This window comes from Oryctolagus cuniculus, chromosome 3 (genome assembly GCF_964237555.1).
Source record: "Oryctolagus cuniculus chromosome 3, mOryCun1.1, whole genome shotgun sequence".
NCBI classification, from domain to species: domain Eukaryota; kingdom Metazoa; phylum Chordata; class Mammalia; order Lagomorpha; family Leporidae; genus Oryctolagus; species Oryctolagus cuniculus.
In genome coordinates this window covers 110,297,981-110,322,781 of record NC_091434.1, presented here as the reverse complement: position 1 = coordinate 110,322,781, position 24,801 = coordinate 110,297,981, and the positions used below count along the sequence as shown (strand labels likewise).

Below are 24,801 nucleotides of genomic sequence, written 5' to 3'. Positions count from 1 at the left end.
AACAGACCTAAGTGTCATGCAATCATTTTTTAGCTGTTATCCAAAGTTTAAAGCGATTACGAAGTGTTAAATTTAAGATGAGGAAGATAATGTTTTAATACTAAGAAAATAAACTGCTTTGAAATGGTACTTCCATATTATGATGGTTTAAGGATTGAGCTAGAAAAATAAACTCTTGTTAGTGCAGTAAACTGGCCAGAAATACATCTCCCAGGGGACTGGGGAGGGGAAGGGAAATCATCAAGGAGGGCCATTAGAATTGATTTTTTTAAACTGGCAATCTGAAATTTCATCACTTTTTGAAGATACAGTATGCTATTTGCTTTGGTAAAATGCATATACCACTGACACAGTATAGCGCAAATCTAGGTGTGAACCATGGCAAACACCTAAAATGTCCTACTTTAATCTCTATTTTCAGCAACATTTATAGTTCTGTTCATATGATTTAAAAAAAAAAAATTTGAAAGGCAGAATTACAGAGAGGCAGAGGCAGAGAGAGAGGTCTTCCATCCACTGGTTCACTTGCCAGATGGCCACAATGGCCAGAGCTGGGCCAATCCAAAGCCAGGAGCTTCTTCTGGGTCTCCCACGCAGGTGCAGGGGCCCAAGGACTTGGGCCATCTTCTACTGCTTTCCCAGGCCATAGCAGAGAGATGGATCGGAAGAGGAGCAGCTTGGACTTGAAGAGGTGCCCATATGGGATGCAGGCATTGCAGACGGCAGCTTTACCTGCTACATGACACTGCAGGCCCCATGATTTTTTTAAAGACATTTATTTGAGAGGCATAGTTACAGAGAGGGAAAGACATAGAGAAGTCTTCTATTCACTGGTTCACTCCCCAGATGGCCACAACAGTCAGAACTGGGCCAGTCCAAAACCAGGCGCTTCCTCCAGGTCTCCCAGGCAGGTACTGTAGCCCAAGCACTTTGGCCATCTTCTGTTTTCCCAGGCCATCAGCAGGGAACTGCAGCAGAAGTGGAACAGCCAGGACACAAATCTGTGCCCATATAGGACGCTGGTGCCTCAGGCAGATGCTTAACCTACTACACCACAGTGCCAGCCCAATTGTGCTACTTTTGATGAGCTTTGGTTATTCTAGCACTTTTCATCCCAATATCCTTCAACTATGGAACTGTTAAAAAGTTAGTGACAGCTCATCTCAGTGACCTAATGAAATTCACTCTTCCTCCATCTGAAACCCAAGGTAGTTGCCTAATAAAATTTCAACCAGAGTTTAATGGTCTAACTTGTATTTATCAATTCAACTATGAACTATTAACTATAAATAAAATATTGGCTTTGGATAAATGAAGATCTGAAATGGGAAAAAAGTGATTAAAAGGAGAGGAGATAGAGCCAAGGAGTAGAAGAAAAGAACAGACTTTCTAAATTTAACACACTCTCTGCCCTTGCATGAAATAAAGATTTATGTTCTTTGAGTCTACAAGCGAGTAATTGGATATGCATGATGCAATACTGGAATTCTAGGTATTTTGCCTAAAGATGAACAATTAGTAACACTGGGTGGGGATGAAAAAATCAAAGAGTAATAATCCTTTCTAAAAGAATAACTAAAACTGGACTTGTAATCTGGCCATAATAAGATATATTGTATTTACATTAGAATACCAAATGCTAAGAAGAAAATTGATAAATTAGAGTATTCCAATAGGTGGCTATGATTATGTGAACTCCGCAGATCAAGTTGAGGAACAATGGAAGGAACCTAAACGCCCTCCTTTGAAAAAGTCAGGACAAAAACCATGGAAGACTGTCTTAAACCCTTTAGAAGGGGTGGTATACAGCTAATGCTGTAAATATGGTAAATGGAGATAGTGGTGGCATCATTAGAGTAAGAAGGTGAAGGTCAGAGTTTGAATTACCCAATGTGATTTGGATTCTGGCTTATTACTATCCAATGTAGCAGAATCCATTCTACACTCACCCATATTTTGCATTGGTATTTGCAGACGCTCAAAGTCCATTGTCTCAAGAAAGTCCTCTTCCGTATTAGAAGTGTTAAAACATCCCTTTCTAGTTCTGATTAGCTGTAACTTACACAACTGGCTTATTAACTCTCTTGATTATCCCAGATGTCTGTAATCTCTACAAGACAATTCACTGTACTTTTTTCAAACTATCAAGCAACTCCATTAGTCTTTGTCCAAGTAAATGTCTCCAATTCCTTGCATAATTGTTAATTTATAGACTGCCCCATCAAAACTCCTTGGTTTTGAGGGTCTCTGATACAAGACTTTTGGTAGGAATCAAATTAACAATAACAACACAATAACTTTTATTTACCCTGTTTAAGAAAAGTTAATACAGATGTATGAGGTAAAAAGGTATAATATTCAAATTTATATTAGCCATTATTTTATATGTAAAAGTATAAAACCATGTGTTCAACTATTTCTGAAAATTGAAGTACATGGAATAAGATGAACTTCATTATATGCACAAATCTGGTACAGTCTCAAGTACAGTGGGCAGGGAGGAATGCATTCCAAGTGAGCTGAGGAAATGGGGAGCAGATCTGGCTGTAACTTCACTTGGAACAGAGCAAAGGATAGTAACGCAGCATGCATGCAGCAATACTGAGTAGTAAGTCAAATATGGCAGCACTGTGTATGGCTAAGAAGTATTTAGGTGTGGACATTTCGTGTATTTATATGTCCACATCCCGCACGTGAACACATGGATTCAATACTTGGTTCCATATTCTCCTTCTAGTTTCTTGATAATGCAGATCCAGAGAGGCAGTGGTGATAGCTGAAGTGATTGGGTTCTGGTAACTCACATTGGAGACCTAGATAGTTCAAGTCCCCTCCTCCCAACTTTTGTCACCACCTCTCTCCCTCACTGCCCTTTGTAGGCATTTGGAGAGTGAACTATAACCTGGGAACTCTTCCTCCTATTTTAAAAATCTAAAAAAGACAAAAGTGTTAGTGTAAATCTACCTACCTTCAATTCCTATCTTCCCATTCTAAACATTTTTGGCTCTGCTAAAAAAAAAAAATCAAGACTCAAGAGTTCCAAAGATATTTATTTGACAAACTAATCCTCAACACAGAGGCTAAGAGAGGATTGCTTAAATTCTTGGGTGGCAATTACACCAACCAGCATGATTTCTAGACAACCAACTACCTGTATTCCAAACACCTGAATTTTACACAATCCAGTGTATGAGTTATTTGTGGATAAACATGACCCTTAGTATATTTTCAATCATATCGTCTTGGGGTTAATTGGTCCCTGAAGCTAAATCGTCCTAACTGTATGTCTGATCCAACCTTAGGAACTTTTGCTCAATAGTGACAAAGAATTTGAGTGTAGCCTTCTGCAATTCATCCCACTCATTATTTCCAAAGCAGAGTAAGAAGAAAATTAGAAAATACAACTGAATAAAATCAGACAAATATTCATTTGGCTGCAAGTCTGAATCTCTAGGGAATACTAAAGAGACAGTGTCAAGTTGTGCAATATACCTTAATAGGGATCATAACACCTGAGTAACTTTGATATTGTATAACTGACTTTTCTTTCCACAGCATGCTATTCTCTTAGTTTCTGTGGAAACTTAAATATTATTCAGTAGAACCATTTTCTGAGAAACCTTTCAAAGTGCTCACAGACTCTACTCTTGCTCTGCTGCCCCATGTCTGCCAGCATGCTGTTTTATTGCCTCTTGGATATTTGTTGCCAAGACACAGCCCAAAGAATAGGTCCACGATAATAGTTTCATGGCAAAATGTCATCTTCAAACCAATGTATTTATCACTTCTATCTTTATCCCTTAACTCTTCTATATGTTAACCCACATGATAGCTAAAAATAATTAACTCTTAATGATTTCTGTAGATGTTTTTATTTTGATCCCAATGGAAAAACCAAGATCCACAATGCCTAGGTGACTCTTGCAGGACACACTGTAAGTGGCATAACCAGAACTCAAACTCCACATTGCAAGGCATGGCCAGGGCCACTTTTTAAAAGTTGGCAACAGTATGACACAGTCACCACAGTCAGCTATGAATCCCGGATTGTACTGGTGTAGCACCAGACACCAGTACCAACCAAACTCAAAGTATAGCCCAGTAGTATGGAAGAAAAAGTATCTTATTTATAATTAAAATATCTAAAGCAGCCAGTTAATAAAGTTACTTTCAGCTGCTGGTTCTTTTTTCCATGTTTTTTGCTTCATTGTCTTTCTTGTCACTAATCCTTTTAAAACTAGTAACTTGGCAACCTGTGTCACTGTTGTCAATGCAGAGGAGGCTCCCCTTTAATTTCAGTGTATATCCATCTTGACAAAATTCTCAAGATCAGTTCACTAAGTACTCCTTCCTAACCTTTTCCAGGAAAGGTGAGATAAGTTTTCTAAAATAATTTGATCTATTTATATTTCATTGTTAACTCATTTTCCAAGGCATAGTTGCCACACACACATACACACACACACACTGTCCTTTTAATCAGATTTTTTAAACCTATGATACTCTTAATTGCACCTTTCAAAATTATAAGATTATTTCACTGCTTCTATTGATTAGGTGGTTTGCACCTCAGGATCTCAACTGATAAGTCAATGCAGTAAAATTAGGAGCACATGCCTTTGATTATTGATACTGGTAAAAACCCTTACTGTAACAGGCAATAGCATGATCAAACTTACTGAATTTTAGGATTTTGTGCTCTCATTGAGTTTTGACATGTTTTGAAAGATGTATGAAAAGTCTAGTGCAACAAGCACCGTTACTGGCCTTGTTTGTTACTAAGAATATTTACAACTTCATTAAATATCCCAATCCTTAACTTTCTAACAGCAATTATCTTGAAATCACATATCCCATTTAGCACCTGCACACCACTCAAATGAAATGACTTCCTGGTGCATTTTTTTTTCCTTTGGGCTTACAAGGTGTGTTTGTAAAGAACACATAAGCTTTAGTAACTTCTCTTCCTCAGTCACCATCAATCCCTTCCTGTCTTATGAGAAGTGTTTTTAGCCTCTATAATGTGTTCATTAAGGAACAAAGATGAACAACCCATCCATAATTTGTCTGTTCTTTTAAGATAGCAAAAGTGTTGGGGTAACATAGTGATGCAGTGGGTTAAATCACTGCTTGGGACATAAACATCCCATATCAGAGCATCTGGTTAGCATGCTGTCTTATCTATATTTCTAATCCAGCTCTCTGTTCATGTGTTTGAGAGGCAACAAATGATTGCTAAAGTACTCAGGTCATGACAACCCCATCAAAGATCTGGATGAAACTCCTGGCTTCAGCCTGGCCCAGCACTAGCTGTTGTAGGCATTTGGGGAATGAACCAGCAGATAGTAGATTGGTCTCTCCTTCCTGGTCTTTCAAATAAATCCCCCCGAAAGGGAAAGGGAAAGGGAAAGGGAAAGGGAAAGGGAAAGAAAGAAAGAAAAGGAAGAAAAGAAAAAGCCAAATATTATCTTAGTTTCAAGTTTTATGCTAAGTACTATCAAAGATGCAATGAATGAGAAAACTAAGCCTTATTGGTCAAAGATGCAAAGGGTATATAGGGCCCTCATAGGATAACTACAAACATAATGCAAGGCAATTGAGTTTTGTAATTGAAATTGGTATAGAGGCCATGTGACTATAGATTCACTGGTCAGAGTTTGGAGTATTTTACTAAAGCATGGCAGAAGCAGTTTCGTCTCCATCAATAGGAGAGGAAAGGGATAAAAGGCAGAGTTTTCCTGAGGTCCATGAGAGAGGTTGCACGGAGGTAGGAGCTAAAGGGCCTTCAATACCACCCTACCCCTCAGCTAACTTTCACATCAGAGAAAATCTACATTTATCACAGAGAACATACCTGCAGGATTGAATGACCAAGAGTTGAGTAAAAGGCAAAGCCTCAGCAGCCAGTTGGCCCATGTCCCTAAAGCAACATGGTGGGACTATTTGGGTATGCAACCACCCACAGACTGTCAACCCAAACCAACTCTACAGCAGACATTTGCATTCTCACAAGTTGTCTCTGTCCTGATACATTCAGGGCAACTATTTCCTATTTCTGTTAACCTATTCTTGATTTCATTCAGTGGACCTTTCCATACTCAGCTGTTATTTATGAGTTGTTTTTTTTTTTTTTTTTTTTTTTTTTTTTTAAGATCCGCCTAGCAGCGCCGGCACACCGGGTTCTAGTCCCGGTCGGGGCGCCGGATTCTGTCCCGGTTGCCCCTCTTCCAGGCCAGCTCTCTGCTGTGGCCAGGGAGTGCAGTGGAGGTTGGCCCAAGTCCTTGGGCCCTGCACCCCATGGGAGACCAGGAAAAGCACCTGGCTCCTGCCATCGGATCAGCGCGGTGCGCGGGCCCCAGCGCGCTGGCCGCGGCGGCCATTGGAGGGTGAACCAACGGCAAAAGGAAGACCTTTCTCTCTGTCTCTCTCTCTCACTGTCCACTCTGTCTGTCAAAAAAAAAAAAAAAAAAAAAAAGAAAATCAAATTAAAAAATCTTTTTTTTTTAAAGATTTATTTGAAAGGCAGAGTACAGAGAAGGAGACACAAAGATAAAGATCTTTCATCTGCAGGCTCACTCCCTAAATGGCCACAACAGCCAGGCATGGGCTTCCTCCAGGTCTCTCACAATGGTGGCAGGGACCCAAGGACTTGGACCATGTTCCGCTGCCCTCCCAAAGTGTTTTAGCAAGGAGTTGGATGGGAATTGGAGCTGCCAGGACTTGAACCAGCGCCCATATGAGATGCTGGAGCTGCAGACAGTGGCTTTAATGTGTTGTGCTACAGTGCTGGTCGGAAGATCTCATTTCTAATGCAAAATTATATAATATGCCATAGTTAGAGCCTCTAAGGAAAAACATACTTTGCATTTTCTCTTTTTTAAAGAGGTCCAATCACATCTCCCTGAAACCAGTGGGTGGTCATGGAACTCGATCCCATGTTTCTGAATATAGAAAGGTCAAAAATTGGGAAAAGAGCAAACATTTACTCCTTCAAAAATCTGGAGATGGAACAGGCATTTAGCCTACTGGTTGAAACATGCACATCCATACTGAGCACCTGTGTTAGATTCCCATCTATAGCTCCCGACTCTAGCTTCTTGCCAATGCAGTCCCTGGGAAACTGGTAATAGTTCAAGTAATAGGGTTCCAGCTACTCACCTGGAAGTCATGGATTATGTTCCCAGCTTCTGGTTGTGGTCTCAACCTAGCCTTGGTATTTGGCAAGTGAACCAGCACATGGGAGCTTTCTACCTGTTAAATACAGGGGCTGGAGCGGTGGGGCAGTGGGTTAAAGCCTTGACCTAGGCCGGCGCCGCAGCTCACTAGGCTAATCCTCCGCCTAGCGGCGCCGGCACACCGGGTTCTAGTCCCGGTCGGGGCGCCGGATTCTGTCCCGGTTGCCCCTCTTCCAGGCCAGCTCTCTGCTGTGGCCTGGGAGTGCAGTGGAGGATGGCCCAGGTGCTTGGGCCCTGCACCCCATGGGAGACCAGGAAAAGCACCTGGCTCCTGGCTCCTGCCATCGGATCAGCGCGGTGCGCCGGCCGCAGCGCGCCAGCCGCGGCAGCCATTGGAGGGTGAACCAACGGCAAAGGAAGACCTTCCTTTCTGTCTCTCTCTCTCTCACTGTCCACTCTGCCTGTCAAAAAAAAAAAAAAAAAAAAAAGCCTTGACCTATGTAGTGCCAGCATCCCATATGGGCACTGGTTTGAGTCCCAGCTGCTTTGCTTCTGATCCAGATCCCTGCTAATGCAGCTCAGAAAGCAATAGAGGATGGCCCAAGTCCTTGGGTCCCTACACCCACATGGGAGACCAGGAAGAAGCTCCTCATCCTGGCTCAGAATTGCCCAGCTCCAGGTATTGCAAACATTTGGGGAGTGAACCAGTAGATGGACAACCTCTGTCTCTACCTCTCTCTGTAACTCTGACTTTCAAGAATATAAAATGAATCTTCAAAAAAAAAAAAAAGTTACCCATATGGAAAGGTATGTAGTTCTATCTTCAAGTTTTATAGAAAACAAACTTCAAGTATACCAAAGCACTAAAAAGTTCAATTTTTCTATTATATTTCAATGGGAGGCCAGGGTAAATTACCCATTTGTTCCCAGATTTTATAAAGCATTTAATCATTTCTTACTGTGGATGTATTCAGCCACAAGACATGTATTAGTGTCAAGTGGTTCATTTATACTGTTGCCTGCTGGAGTTTTTCTTTCAACTTAGTAGGGAGTATTTGTGATCTTTATTACTCTGTATAAATCTACAAAATGCCTTGTGCTTGAGGCTCTTTATTTAAGTTTCAGATAAATAAATCATACTATGTTCCTGGCCTTCACATTAAGATAAGCATGGATCTAAAAATAACAATATTTTAAGCCAAATCTCCTCAGATTGAATAGTAGTAAATTTCTCTGGCCAATCCCCAAAACTTACTGTTGTATTTTTTTTTTTGATACTTTCAGAGTGTCTCTCAACCATAAACCTGTTTAAACTACAAGTAGAATTATTTAAGTCATCTATGGGCTTACTTATATTACTCAACTCCAGCTTTTCATGGCCACAGTAAATCCATCTTGGAAGTGAGGATATTTCCTAGGTCTGTTAGAGAACAAACTGGTTTCCCTGTAGGTCAATCTAATCGTTAAGCATACTGTGATTTATCAACTGTAAGGAGATCCAGACTTGAATTTCTCATCCTGTGCACAATCTGAAAATTGAAATATTAAGAGCAACTCAAATTCAGTGTATTTAGTAAGCAGCTCTTCATCTGCCTTCACTCCACCCACTGGTTCCCACTCAAGACTTAGGTCAACACACCATCTCCTCGAGGAAACCCCCTTCAAACTTCTAAAGGACATGGTGTCCTAAAATATTTTACTGATCCCTTCTTCCAGTCCCAGTGGAACTGTCTTTACAGGTAGATATCAATTTTTTTTTTTTGACAGGCAGAGTTAGTGAGAGAGACAGAGACAGAGAGACAGAGAGACAGAGAGACAGGTCTTCCCTCCGTTGGTTCAGCCCCCAAATGGCCGCTACAGCCGGAGCACTGTACTGATCCAAAGCCAGGAGCCAGGTGCTTCCTCCCGGTCTCCCATACGGGTGCAGGGCCGAAGGACTTGGGCCATCCTCCATTGCCTTCCCGGGCCACAGCAGAGAGTTGGACTAGAAGAGGAGCAACCGGGACAGAACCGGCACCCCAACCAGGACTAGAATCCGGGGTGCTGGCGCTGCAGGCGGAGGACCAGCCCAGTGAGCCATAGCACTGGCCATGACTTTCAACTCTTGTAGGTCTTATCACTTTGTCTTCAATACAAACCTTGTTAGCAAGAAAAATTGAGGCTGGTGCCACGACTCACTGGGCTAATTCTCGGCCTGTGGCGCTGGCAGCCCGGGTTCTAGTCCTGGCTGGGGTGCCGGATTCTGACCCTGTTGCTCCTCTTGCAGTCCAGCTCTCTGCTATGGCCCGGGAAGGCAATGGAGGATGGCCCAAGTGCTTGGGCCCTGCACCCGCATGGGAGACCGGGAGGAAGCACCTGGCTCCTGGCCTCAGATCGGTACAGTGCTCCAGCCGTAGTGGCCATTTGGGGGGTGAACCAATGGAGGGAAGACCTTTCTCTCTGTCACTCTCTCTCCTAACTCTGCCTGTCAAAAAAAAAAAAAAAAAAAAAAGTCATGTAGTTTGTCAATTTATAAGAAATCTAAGTATGTTATGATGGATTGCCATGCCTCTTCCAAAAAAGAGGAACTAATTCTAAGAATTAAGAGAGCATGGATATCAAGTTCATATAGTTTTACCAAGACCTTTTTCGTTTCTTTGCTCCAGAAGACCTGGGTACAAAGCACCCCCTAAGTAGAAAGGCATACAGATCACATACAAGTCATCCATAGAAACTATAAAGTTGATTTGTCCTAGGATGTAAGGAACTCAAGTCATCTTCTGGTTTTGTCCATCCAGTATCTTTTCAGATTTAGTCCTCCAAACCCCTTACATTGTGGAAAGAAGTTGCTTTGAAGCTAGTGGCATCACTTCAGCAGGAGTTTTATAAAGCTTTATCACTCCCTTGCTCCTCTAAAGCAGGACCAGCCATCTGTAAGTATCCCTTCCTGTGCAGTTTAGCCCACAGCCCTCCTTACCACAGCCAGGGATGACATAACCATTCAAGCATGTGGCAATATCCAATTTCCAGAGCCTTGATTTATTCTCTTTTGTGCTGGGCAGAGGGCATGCCATAGAGGGCAGACTCTTATCTTGGCAGGGGTCTGGGGCTGTCTGCATCTCTGACACAACCCCTGGTGAGTAATTGGGAAATGACATTGATGGGTGACAAGGGTGGCCCTGGGGCTTGCACTCGTTGGCCAATACAGCTATGATTTAGAAATTCAGCCCAAGGGTTGAGAGGAGGGGAAGATAATGGAAAGCTTGCTAGGTCTGGTCTCCTCTGACCTCCAGCAGAGAAAGAGAGATGCAGAGTAGGGAACCCTGTGTCGTTATTGAATTGGCATAGCATAATGTTTTGCTTTCAGAGTCTTTCATTGCTATTACGCAGCACCGAGCTCTTTGTTTGCTACACATTCTATCCCCCAGAGATAGCCTCATTTTCTCTTGAAGGGGATTTAAACAAATCATGGTTCTTATTTTATTTGGTGTCCACTATTAAGAATTCATGCAGAAGCCGGCGCCGTGGCTCTGCATGAATTCTTAATAGTGGACACCAAATAAAATAAGAACCATGATTTAAACAAATCATGGTTCTTATTTTATTTGGTGTCCACTATTAAGAATTCATGCAGAAGCCGGCGCCGTGGCTCAATAGGCTAATCCTCCACCTAGCGGCGCCGGCACACCGGGTTCTAGTCCCGGTTGGGGCGCCGGATTCTGTCCCGGTTGCCCCTCTTCCAGGCCAGCTCTCTGCTATGGCCAGGGAGTGCAGTGGAGGATGGCCCAGGTGCTTGGGCCCTGCACCCCATGGGAGACCAGGAAAAGCACCTGGCTCCTGGCTCCTGCCAGGATCAGCGCGGTGCGCCGGCTGCAGCGGCGGCCATTGGAGGGTGAACCAACGGCAAAGGAAGACCTTTCTCTCTCTGTCTCTCTCTCACTGTCCACTCTGCCTGTCAAAAAAAAAAAAAAAAAAAAAAAAAAAAAAAAAAAAAAAAAAAAGAATTCATGCAGAGCAATTTTACGTGTTGCCAATTAAGAACTCTCTGTGGAGGCCTATGATTACAGTAGAGACAACCTGTTTAATACTTAGCATCTTCTTAGTCTACATAAATCAACCCTGTGAGAATAGGGGCATGCTAATTCTTGGAATGCCTGGATCACTGATTCTAAGATACAGAATATGTAAGAGGGAAATCAGAGAGACGTTGGGTCTGACTTTACTCAGGTCATATGTGCTTATTTCATATTTCTATTTTACAACTTGGAGACAATTTCTACTAACACATTAGTTAACAACTGTTCATTTATCAGGATAGGATATTATGACATAGCTACCTGGAAATCTTTTTCTAGAGCTGGAAGAAACTTTTGACACTGATGCAAATAACATTTAGACAAAATTCTTATCAATATACTCAAAATAATGGGTAACATGAGTGAGCACTACAGATCATTTTATGTCCACAGTCAATTTTTTTTTAAGATTTATTTACTTATTTGCCAGAGAGAGAGTTATACAGAGAGAGAAGGAGAGGCAGAGAGAGAGAGAGAGATCTTTCACCCACTGGTTCACTCCCCAATTGGCTACAACAGCTACAGCTGTGTCAATCCAAAGTCAGGAGCTCCTTCCAGGTCTCCCATGCAGATGCAGGGGCCCAAAGACTTTGGGCCATCTTCTACTGTTTTATCAGGCCATAGCAGAGAGCTGGATCAGAAGTGGAGCAGCCAGGACTCGAACTGGCACCTACATGGGATGCCAGCACTGCATGCAGCAGCTTTACCCATTATGCTGCAGTGGAGGCCCCCATGTTCAATGTTTTTAAGATAAGCAGAACTTGAGTCCCGATGAAAATGAAAAAGTTTTCACCCGTTTTTTTTCTTGCTAGAATAGCAATTATATGAAAGCCACAAAGGTAAAACTATGTTTTAAAGAATTTCTGATATACTATCATATTAATGCCAGAAGTGATGAACTCCAGCATATTCTTCTAGTTGGAGATTTAGTCATGCTTTTCAATTAGATGTTCTATTCTGCTGGTGATGTAAGAAACTTAATTCTCCCCCCTCGGGAAGTAGGCATTAAATGCTTTACTAGAATGAACAGTTGGAATCACTAGTTCAGAGATTCATGGAATCTGGTTTTGAGGCTTGGGCTGTCCCTCTGAAAAATGGTGAGGAAATTCAGATTGGATTTACTAAGAATTGACTTTCTCACCTTTTCCAATAACTTTGGCTCTTCATATTGTTGGATACCTTTTCATCAAATCACCCTGTCCAGTACCAGTAAAATCTTTGGCTGAGGAAGAAGAAATTTAGGAAGCATAGAACATATTTGGCTGTCAGTGGACTGCCAATTCCCAAGGTATACCTTGGAACCTTAGGCTGAATGCTCCAAGGCAGATCTAATTTGGGGATTTTTTTGTTTTAAAATTATATTGCATATATACAAACCAGTTTATATTGCTAATATGTGCTCATAAATTCTGTAATTGAAACAGAACTAAAAAATTTGATCTAGCATTTTTTGAAAATTTTAACCATAGAATACCTTTGTTTTAAAGATATTATCATGGGATCAGCACTGTGGCATAGCGGGTAACTGCCACCTGCAGTGCCAGCATCCCATATGGACGCCAGCTCAAGTCCCTGCTGCTCCAAATCTGATCCAACTCTCTGCTATAGCCTTGGAAAGTAATGGAAGATGGCCCATGTCCTTGGGCCACTACACCCACGTGGGAAGACCCGGAGGAAACTCTTGGCTCCTGGCTTCAGATGGGCACAACTCTGGCAGTTGCAGCTAATTGGGGAGTAAACCGTCAGATGGAAGACCTCTCTCTCTCTCTCTCTTTCTCTGTGTGTGTGTGTGTGTGTCTCTCCTTCTCTGTGTAACTCTGACTTTCAAATAAATAAGTCTTTTAAAAAAAAGAGAGAGAGAGATCTCATGACCCAGACATTATTATTTCTTTGAATATGGTTTGGAAAACATTTTCATAGATTTTTCCAATCACAGGTTCTGGAAGTGGGAAAGAAGGTTTTGCACAGTAGGAGCACTTAGGAAGTATCTAGAGGCATTTTTAATTTTTACATGAGGGGACGTACCATCAAATACTAAGAAAAAGTTGAGGAAAACCCCTGACACCCTATAATGCACAGAACAGGCACATCCCTCCCACCAAAAAACAATCATCTGGCTCCAAATAGTAACAGCAATGGTGCCTTGGTCGAAAATCCATAGTCCAGATACAGCCTGTTCAAATACAACTAAGTGTAGACTCCCAGGGCTGGGAGCTGGCACTCCACATTCCCCAGGTTCTATCTTCTGATTTTAGCCATGCAGACCTACTAAGTTCTTCTCTGTGAACTTACAGGCATTTGATCATACCGTCTCCAATTTGAATTAGAAAAATCTGGAGTAATCTTACATTATCTGGTTGAGTTACTGGCATCCACAATGTATTATCGTATAAATATAACATATTATTCTAGATATTATATGTTTAATATATCTTCAGTGTTCAGTAATCTTACATGCTATGCTTAAGATTGCATTGATAATATAATTATGTTGTAGAGATTATACAGATACTTTTTTTTTTTTTTTGGACAGGCAGAGTGGACAGTGAGAGAGAGAGAGACAGAGTTTTCCTTTTGCCGTTGGTTCACCCTCCAATGGCCGCCACGGCCGGCGCGCTGCGGCCGGCACACCACGCTGATCCGATGACAGGAGCCAGGTGCTTCTCCTGGTCTCCCATGCAGGTGCAGGGCCCAAGGACTTGGGCCATCCTCCACTGCACTCCCGGGCCATAGCAGAGAGCTGGCCTAGAAGAGGGGCAACTGGGACAGAATCCGGCGTCCCGACCGGGACTAGAACCTGGTGTGCCGGCGCCACAGGCGGAGGATTAGCCTATTGAGCCACGGTGCCGGCTAATTACAATGTATTTTTGTGCCACAACAAATGGTTATGCTTTAAGGAACAAAAAAAAGTCTGTTGAAGACTAGTAGCCCTCTCCATGAAGATAATGAAAGACTTTTTAATCGTTTCCCCAATCTTCTACATTTGCCCAATTCTATCATTCAGCAAGTGGATACAAGATGACCTGTATTTATCATGCATTTGATCAGTCCTCAAAGGTGGCAGCCATAAATTAATGCTGAACCCAAATTATTATAGGAATATTTAAATATTCAGAACTTGTCTCAAGTTTTAAGTTAACTCAAGTATAAACGGAAGGCCATCAGTTAATATCAGCAGTATTGACAAATAGCCCACTCCATGATCACTGCAGCAGCCACAAATCAAAGGCATAATAAAATCAGAGAAGTCTATCCTGATTTATGAGGACATTTGTTTAACTTCAGGCAATTCAGTTGTGCTTGTGTAACTGCCATGCAATTCCCATGATCCTTTGTACATCATATTCTACCTTAATTCATGAATAAAAATTTTTTAAGAAAATTAATCCTAACCAGTTCACTGTTACATATTCTTCACCAAAAACAATTTGGCTATAGTTGCAGTTATGATATTATAATAATCATCATAAAGCCTGTCACTTTAAGTCCATCAAGTGAGGATCTGTTTGCAAAACATAATCAAATGTAATTTCATGATTCAGTAAGTCATATGTAAGTCTACTATTACTGGGTTTTCCATTTTCTTTTCAATACTACTGATTTCCATTTTCTCACTGGTAGTCATCCTGCCTATTCAAATGTCATTATTGCCCTCTATTGTTATTCAAATGGAGTCCTCTTATTAGGTCCTCTGCCACTCTACATTAGAATTTGGTTCTTTAACAGTAATAATTCCATTTCTGAAGGAAAAGGCAAGCGACTACACATAATTCTGAGCTTTTACTTTATGTTAAGTCCATGCCAAAAAACCTGGGATTTTAATTTAATAATATCTGAGAAGACCAAAAGGTTTTTATTAACTACCTGAAGAAAGCAGAGAAAATAGCCTATTCCATGCAGGATTTTTCAGTTCCAAAGAGCCCATGAAACCATTACTCCCCAACAATGATGTGTAAGACATTATTTATAGATCAAATTAAACTCTAAACTGCTGGCATCATGTTATTTCCCCCTTTTTTGTATATTTCTCTTGAAAATTAAAACTAGTTCCATACAGTTGATGTAATTGATCAGTTCCTTAATTATAAAAATATGAAGCCCCCAACTATAAATCAATTTCTGAAGTTGTATTAATGTTTTGATTCACAAAAGAAAACTACATCAAAATGAGGTCATAGATCTTTCAAAAGTTAATCTTACGAGTATTGCAAATTATAAAAAGTTAACTAAAATGTCCATTACAGGTAATCAAACTTTAAAATTGAACTTCTATTATACCCTACCAGCAATTTCTCTACTTATGGAGTGTTTTCTACTGTTATAATCAGAGATCTGTTCTCCAGGAGGAAAACCAATATAAAGCCACAGAACGTTAAAATATATGACAGTGTATTTTCAGAACTCTTTAGAGAAGAAGAATTTAAAATTAGAATGTGTTACAATGTTGCATAAAGAGACAATGTGACCAGGTACACAGCCCACATGGCAAGTTTGAAGATGAGGTTTGGCAAGAAAGCCATAGGGTTAGTAAATATTTATCTGGCATCTACAAAAAACAAGTAAGAAATAAAGGACTTCAGGGGATTGATCCTGAGTGAGACAACTGTAATATTAAATAATTCTGGTATAATGTGAGGCATCATATAATTACAGATGACCAAATTTATTTCCCAAAGATAGTCATACAACTTATAAAGAGGAATTCAAATTCCATAGTTGCATTATAAACACGATTACATGTGGATCCTAAAACCTCAATGAATTCGCAACCATCTCTGTCAGCCTCCATTCCAGAGAGGCCCCAAGGAATGCACAAGTGACTTAGCAATGACTTCTAAAATATTAATCTGTATTCAATGTATCTGTAGAAATACTGACAGATCCTTTCCTTAGAGTTTGAACTTCCATGTAGAATAAGACCAAAGATCTCTTAACTGTACAGCAATATCACCACTTAAGCAGCAGAACACTGAAGCAGATAAACATCAATCTTTAAGCAGGCAGGCATCAGAATGTGGGTTCTAGGTTTACAAGTTTGCCATGTGACCCTGATTTTAACAAATCTACCATCTTTACTGCTCTGAACAGACTTGGACCAACAGCAACTTCCGGCACCATTTTTCTTTAGTTAAAAGAAACAATCTCAGGCAACCTCTGGTGATTTTTGCATCCAAATTATTTCTGGCCCAAACTTCAAGAGACCCTTTTCCAACTTACTGCTATGATCAAGATCAAGGATATGCAGGCTGCCGCTTTAGCAAACAAGAACATGAACTTACCTCCAGAGACTTCTGTGCTGCTCTTCTAGTTGATTTAACAGATGTTCAACATATTTATTGGAGTCCATGTATTCCTACACAGAAGAGAAATGAAACCTCATGACAACTGTCACCAGAATTCTAAGACTCCTTATGACTGCAAGGAATAATATTTTAGGTTATAATCCCTGAAGTTCTAAGCCTAACTAGCATAGCCATTTGGAAAAGAATGCTATTTCCTCAGAATCTGATCAGCATATCAATAGCACTGGAGGTTTCTTTTGCACTCAAAAAAAAAAAAAAAAAAAAAAAAGCTATTACAGGGAGAGAAAAAAGCCCTAGAATTTCTATCATCTTCCATGGGAGCCATGTGACCTACTTGAGTGAGCCAAAGTTCCTGCAGACTTAACAGGAAGAATAAAGCAGAGAGGAGCTATGTGGCTTAACTGTTAACACATCCACACCTGCTCTCTTAATGCCTGGGTTTGATATTCAGTTGTAGCTACTGACCCAAACTTCCTACAGGTATGGAACCTGGGAGCCAATAGCGTACGTTCAAGTCATTGGGTTCCATCCATCTATGTGGGACACCTGGATTTGGTTCCTGGCTTTGGCCTGACCCAGCTCCAGCCATTGCTGTCATTTGGGGAGTGAACCAGCAGAAGGGAGCTTTAGACAATCTCCATCTCTGCCTCTCAATGAAACAGACAATACACATCTTCATTTCATCATCTTATAGTAACCACTTCCCAACTGAAAAATCTACAGGATACTTCATATATGCATCCCACAAGCACTGGGCACTTGCTTACCATTAATAAATATCCATTTTCTTTATGTACACAAAGTAGTGTATTTGCTTTTTTTTAGTCTTTGCCTTCCAAAATAACATTAAAGGTCAAGTGTATCCTGTCCTAAATAAATGTATATACATTGATTTTTGTAAATCAATCACTTAAGAGATCTCTGAAAAAATGAACCATCTGTCACATGAGAATTATGCAGAAAAAGAACCCATAGGTTATTACATCAGATTCTTCAACTTGAGATTCCTCAATATGAGGTTCATTTGCACCACTGGTACAATTGCTACTTTTAGCAATTATAAGGATATTTCAAGAAGTTCATGAATTTGTACATTAAGAAAAAACTATACAATCAAGAGTTTTTAAAGATTTATTTATTTGCTAGAGTTACAGAGAGAGGTAGAGACAGAAATAGAGGTCTTCCATCCACTGGTTCACTCTCCAAATGGTCAAAACTGAGCTGACAATTCAGCTGGCCAGCGCTGCGGCTCACTAGGCTAATCCTCCGCCTTGCAGCGCTGGCACACCGGGTTGTAGTCCCGGTCGGAGCGCCGGATTCTGTCCTGGTTGCTCCTCTTCCAGGCCAGCTCTCTGCTGTGGCCAGGGAGTGCAGTGGAGGATGGCCCAAGTCCTTGGGCCCTGCACCCCATGGGAGACCAGGATAAGCACCTGGCTTCTGCTATCGGATCAGCGCGGTGCGCCAGCCGTGGCGGCCATTGGAGGGTGAACCAACAGCAAAAGGAATACCTTTCTCTCTGTCTCTCTCTCTCACTGTCCACTCTGCCTGTCAAAAAAAAAAAAAAAAAAATTAAAACTGAGCTGAATTAGAGCAACCAGGGCTTGAACCAGTACATATACAGAATGCCAGCACTGCAGGCCAGGGCTTTAACCTGCTGTGCCACAGCGCCCTCCCTCTCTTCCCCTCCCTCTCTCTCTCCCCTTCTCTATAACTCTTCCAAATAAATCTTAAGAAGTTGAATATGAACACTGAATAAAACAAGCAATAAAAGGCTGTATGCACAACACAGGTTGTTTTTTTTTTTTTTAAAACCAAGATCAAAAAAAGATTGACTCTAGCACTTTAAGCCATCTTAAGTCCCCACTGAAATCAGATCCATAGATAAACTATCAATAGTACTGCCAGGGAGTTCTAGCATCACAAAACAAAGATATTCTCAGGCATTCACAATTCAGAAAATTTAACAAATACTTCTTTAAATTAAACATGCATGTGAATTTAAATTAACTGTCTATAAATTTCTAAGACATATGTAAAATTAGGTACACTTTTTATTTATGTATATGGACACATCCCACATCTGAACCATGTGTAAGAAAAAAGAATTTATAATGTACAAGTTTCAAAGAATGGTTAGATAAATTAAATGGTTAGATAAATTTATTAAACAAAATCTTAGACAAAAGATACATATTACGTATCTTTGCAGTTGGCAGAGAATTTTAACATGACGTACATTTTCTAACACCTTTTTGAAATATTTACATGTAGTTGAAGAATCATATTTGGTGAAATGTGGTGTGCATTTAAAACATCTTTATCTACAAGTTTTGTATCTAGAAGCCATCCAGAGAATGTAATTAGATTGAACCAAATAATATTCATCAAAATTGTATTATATACTGACAATTATTTCTGACAAAAAAAAAAAAAAAACTGGGTATATCTTAGGTTCCAAAAACAGGAACTAAAATGAAGTTTAATCAACCTGAATTATGCAAATCCTTAAAAACCCTGTAAAATAACCTAATACAAACCCCAATTATGATGTTAAAGAAACAAGACTGCATAATCTCATCACAATTTAGAAAAAAAGGAAAACACATCAAAAATTCAAAGCAGCCAACAGTAGATGGAAACAAGGGCTGACTTCATTTTTTGTGTATATTTCATAGTTATAAGATGTCATATACTCAGATTTTACTACACAAATTTTATAAATCATGAAGTAAAGTACAACCCAAGAAAATATTTACAAGATTTGATCATGTTGAAGTTCCAGAAAACTAGATCCAAAATGCTGTATTCAAACAATTTTCTTCAGTTTTATTCTGGGACTAAGTTGGTGTTGCTACTCGCCCTTGTCAGTGTTCTGATAAAAACATCTCCAAATTAGGATGTAGGAGACCAATTTATACAGTCTTATTTATAAAATGTTTTTAAAAAATTTTTAAACAAAGGTACAGCATTAAAAAGACATCTGCTCCTTGGCTAAAACTTATGCAAATTAGGATCATTTTAGAGATATATTCCAGCAAGTTCTCCTTTCATTTCTTTTAATGCAAATGTTCCACAGCAATTAGTATGAAGCATTTCAAGTGATTAGAGGTTTACAGATACACCAAACGTTACATATCTACATAGGATAAGCCTATTTAATGCAAACCTCCTTTTGTCTGAAATAGGTCAGTTCTGGGAGAGGCCTATTACATATGAATTTTAATAATATGATCTTATGTATCATTTGCTTTAAGTGGATTTTAAAATACGGGTAATCAAAGCTTGCAGAGATCCAAGATCCCCCACCCCCTAGCTGAAAAAAATCTTCATATTATAATCAGCGTAACTTAGCTTGTGAAACCCTGCCAGCACTTTTCTAACACCTAATATAGAACTCCTAATTCACCTTTGGTCAAAGAAGCAACAAGGAGGCCAGCTGTTCAAATGAACAGAAATATCACTAGGTACAAGAAATTTATACAATTAGGAAATGACTACCATAATAAATGCTGCCCTCAAAAATTGTCATTTTAATGGAAAGGTACATCTGCACAGCAAATGTAAAAAACTAGATATATTCACTGTGGGAATTACATAGGCAAGACAAGAAAATAAGCATCTCGTACTCAACCAATGTCAGCACAAATTCTTTCAATAAAACATTCTTAAAAGTTAAAAACCACAATCAATTTAAGAGTCTCAGCCTTAACGTATCGACTCTGTTGCCACTGTCTGTTCTTCAACCCTCTCTATTCTTTCTTACTTAGTTCTCAAACAGAAACCTTGCTTCTACTTCAACTCCTCAATACAACTACTGTCTTCTCACATACTCTAGTGGCCCCCCATAGTTCCTTATGACTGGTTCCTGTAGCACTTGCCCTTTTAAATGATATGCTTTCCTTCCCTGGTATTCTCTGAAGTGACTTTTGTCTCAACACGGAGATCTCTCGGTCTTCTTCCTTCCTGCTTCTGTCCATTTTTCTATCAATGGTAAGGTTCTATCCCAGGCTTTCATTCACTTCTTAGATAAGTCCATCAATTAATAAGGTTTGAATCACCGGCAATAAACCAAACACCCAAGTATTTATCTCCAGGCCAGATCACCTTCTTAAGGTCCAATTCCATTTATCTGGCTATATGACATACAGGTCCCTTTGGATGTGCCACACACCCTTGTAAAGTCAATCTTTTATAGCTTCTAACACCTACCATAGAACTTGGCACATCATAAAATTGTGTATTACATGACTGAGTGAATTTATTACTTGTTGGTAGGCTGGCTGATCACAAGACAATCTGGCATCAGGTTACAAGTGTGGTCTTCCAGAACCGGTTTCTAATTATAAAAGCTAGAATGAGCAGAGTCATTAGGCAGTTTTGAAAAAGCATCAGAAAAGCAGAACTTTTCCCCATCTACTCCACACACTGCTCAACATACCTGACGTGGAGATGTTCCCCTTTTAACCAACTCCAACAATTCTCTAGTGAACTGGGTATCCTATAATTTAACTCAAATCTGACATTATCTTCTCAGAGACCATCTCGGACTCCATAAATTGAGGGCTCAGTCCCTCAGGACTGTCTCCAACTTCAGATGCTAATTCCAAACAGTGTGCTGCCACTTATACTTGTGACTACTGGTTTTAAGTGAGGGCTCCTCCACCAACTCCTCTTTAATGTGAGAAGCACTTAAGTTTTCCAATTTGTTTTAATACTACAAAGAACAGAGGTTATCCATACAAAAAAGGTGGTCAGACTTCCATGTCCTCTCCTGGCACACCGCTATTGAGGGATGCCCATGTATTTCAATATCTGAAAGGTTCTTAGACCTAGTCCTTTAAGATTTTTTGTCTAAGTAATTATGAAGGCATGATTGATTCCTTCATAGACCAAGGGTGCCAATCTTCAGCCCCCTTCCCTCTCTAGAGAGTGGGAGGCAAGGAACTCAAAGTTTAAACCCTGTAATCACATGATTACCCTGACGACCATCTCCTATCCTGATCCAATCAAAAATAATCTCATTAGAACAAAGATGAGGGCCAGCACTGTGGCACAGTGGGCTAAAGTCCTGGCCTGCCTGCAGTGCCAGCATCCCATATGGGCATTGGTTCAAGTCCCGGCTGTGCTCCATTTGCAACCCAGCCCACTGCTAATGGGCCTGGGAAAGCAGAAGATGGTCCTAGCATTTAGGCCCCAGCACTCACGTGGGAGACCCAAAAGAAGCTCCAGGCTCCTGGCTTCACATCAGCTCAGCTCCAGCCATCCCAGTCATTTGGAGAATGAACCAGTGGATAGAAGTCCTCTCTGTCTACCTCTCTTTGTAACTCTTTCAAATAAGTAAAATAAATAAGATAAAAATTAAAAAAAAAAATGCTCCTCTCAGGAAATTCCAAGGGATTTGGTAGCTCTGCACCAGGTACTAGGGGTCAAAGACCACATAATACAATAAAAGATTTACATCTCTACAAAGCTTTTAGTTGATCTCTGCACTATAGTTCATGGTGCTGAGCTCCTAAGTATTTCTTATTTAATCAGACTAACAGTATTCCTAAATTGCTCTATATTCATGTTTTTAATTTGCTGGCACAAACTAAGAATGGCATCCCCAAGACAAGCTATTAGAAATACTGCAAAAATCAGTGTCCTTTAAATCTTGTAATCCTGAGGAAGATTTGGAGAACTGCTCATCTGTGGCATGCAAGGCATATGGGCTGTCAAATAATTCAGCACTGTCCAAAAGTCAACCTAAGCTTACTATCAAACAGAAGAGGTAACTGATAGCATTATGATTAGCAGATACAGTCAAGTGAAACAACCCTATGGCCTCTGTCATGACTGAAAATTTCATCTAGATGAATTAACCATAATAGAACAGACATGTAACACATGTAGCCATTGGAAAACTTTATTACACACTGATATCAGAGCAGAAGATAAATGTAATCCCAACAGTGACAGCATAACAGACCTTTCTAGTAAAAATTTTAAAAAAAGACATCTCAATTAGGAGACTGCAAAACCAGCCCCATCATCTTTTCTTAGTCCTTTTAAGAACAACCCTCACATCTCCCCAGTTATAAATGAGCAGATGGCTGCTAAGCTAGATTTACCAGTATTCTACACCACCAGGGACAAACACGTGACTGAGCTCAGGTAGAAATCACAGCTGTACTATCTGAGGAATCTACAACCTGACGACGAGCTGCTTTCTCTTTATACACTCTTCTTCAGGCTGGAAATGGGGACAACCTTAAGCCCACAGATAGCACCTACATCCAAGATACCAAGTGACTGCTCCTGAAGCACTGATCTACAGATCAGTTTTCTGCCTCCCTTTGGCCACTTACATGAAATGTCAATCTTCAAGACTATACTTTGGAGTCTATTTGATAGATTAGCTTAACCTGCACTATGATACAATAAATGTTAGTCCATTATCTTTTCATGTCAGCATGGTAAACTGAAGTACTAGCAGTTAATATCTCAGTTTATTCATTGTTGTAGTCTACAGTTGTTCCAATTCTCCAAAACCTTTGGTCATTCATCCTCACTTGAACGTGTTATAACATCTGAGTCATACTCTTTCAACTTAGAAGACCAATTATCATTAAGTAATTGGGCTGGGGTCAGACAATGACAGACTTACTAAAGTTTCCTTTCACTCCTCATCACCTTTTATACTGACCCAAAGGATGCCTTTACTATACCCAATTGCCCTCAACATGGATTTTATATAGACAAGATAGAAAGTAGTTGCAAAACAATTCCCTCCACAGTGGTTCTCCCCACGTATATGCGGGACATCTAGGACACTAAAAGCCAACAGGTCACTTTTTAGTTCATAGCAATAGTTTATCATTTTAAGTTTGGCTTCATTCCATTTGATTTATTTGACCTAATAAATCATAAGGACAAGAAAAGAAATTCTCAAAATTTCTACTGCTCTAATAAGTGAAATGAACCTGTAAACAAAAATACTTTTTAACTGTATGAAACAAAGATGGTACTAATATTTATCATCTATAAGCATTATACATGGTTTTAAGTGAAAAAGAAATGATTATCAAATTCCTAAGTAGTTTGTATTAAGCATTTTTCTAGCATTTTGGAAGGTAAGTATATATTAGTCAAATGAAGGAATTCATTTGAGCAACAAGTAACTCCTCATTTTCAGTCTTTTCACCCTGAAGTAGAAATGAGAAATTCAATGTATTTGAAAGCTCTTCTAATCAGTAACATGACTTCTCAGCATGACTGTAGATTGTACATATGAAAAAGGTCCCCATAAAGTCTCAAGTGATATGGTTATCTCAGTCTTCATTTTAACCTCTACTCTTGCTTTGATGGAGAAATACTGAGAGAGCCTTGTACAAGTCAAAAACCTCAGTTGAGTTGTCAGCTACTTCAGGAAGAATTCAGTCACAGAAAGTTGAAAGACTAATCTAAGGAGTGGTAAATTCCAAGGAGTGGTATGGCTGGGTTGTATGGTAGGGTTATATTCAGGTTTCTGAGGAATCTCCAGACGGACTTCCATAGTGGCTTGACCAGTTTGCATTCCCACCAACAGTGGGTTAGTTCCCCTTTTTCCCCACATCCTCTCCAGCATCTATTGTTGGTAGATTTCTGAATGTGAGCCATTCTAACCAGAGTGAGGTGAAACCTCATTGTGGTTTTGATTTGCATTTCCCTGATTGCTAGTGATCCTGAACATTTTTTCATGTATCTGTTGGCCATTTGGATTTCCTCTTTTGAAAAATGTCTATTGAGGTCCTTGGCCCATCTCTTAAGTGGGTTGTTTGTTTTGATATTGTGGAGTTTCTTGATTTCTTTGTAGATTCTGGTTATCAACCCTTTATCTGTTGCGTAGTTTGCAAATATTTTTTCCCATTCTATCGGTTGCCTCTTCACTCTCCTGATTGTTTCTTTTGCAGTACAGAAACTTCAATTTGATGCAATCCCAATAATTAATTTTGGCTTTGACTGCCTGTGCCTCCAGGCTCTTTTCTAGGAAGTCTTTGCAGGTACCTATATCTTGCAGGGTTTCTCCAATGCTCTCTAAAAATTTGATGGTGTCAGGTCGTAGATTTAAGTCTTTAATCCATATTGAGTGGATTTTTGTGTAAGGTGAAAGGTAGGAGTTACAAAAAATCAGCCAAACGAGGAGCTGGTTTTTTGAAAAAAATAAACAAAATTGACACCCCATTGGCCCAACTAACTAAAAAAAGAAAAGACCCAAATCAATAAAATCAGAGATGAAAAAGGAAACGT

At 40.0% G+C, this 24,801-nt stretch overlaps 1 protein-coding gene across 13 annotated transcripts in view; it reads right to left on the bottom strand.

Moving 5' to 3' along the window:
- The window catches only part of NCKAP5 (NCK associated protein 5), a 1,120,879-nt gene that overhangs the window by 645,772 nt on the left and 450,306 nt on the right, over positions 1-24,801 (bottom strand). For all 13 annotated transcript variants that reach the window (XM_051849622.2, XM_051849623.2, XM_051849620.2 and 10 more), the window contains one exon: positions 16,510-16,583. In XM_051849622.2, coding sequence (XP_051705582.2) covers positions 16,510-16,583 — 74 coding nt within the window. The remainder of the gene's footprint in view (positions 1-16,509; positions 16,584-24,801) is intronic.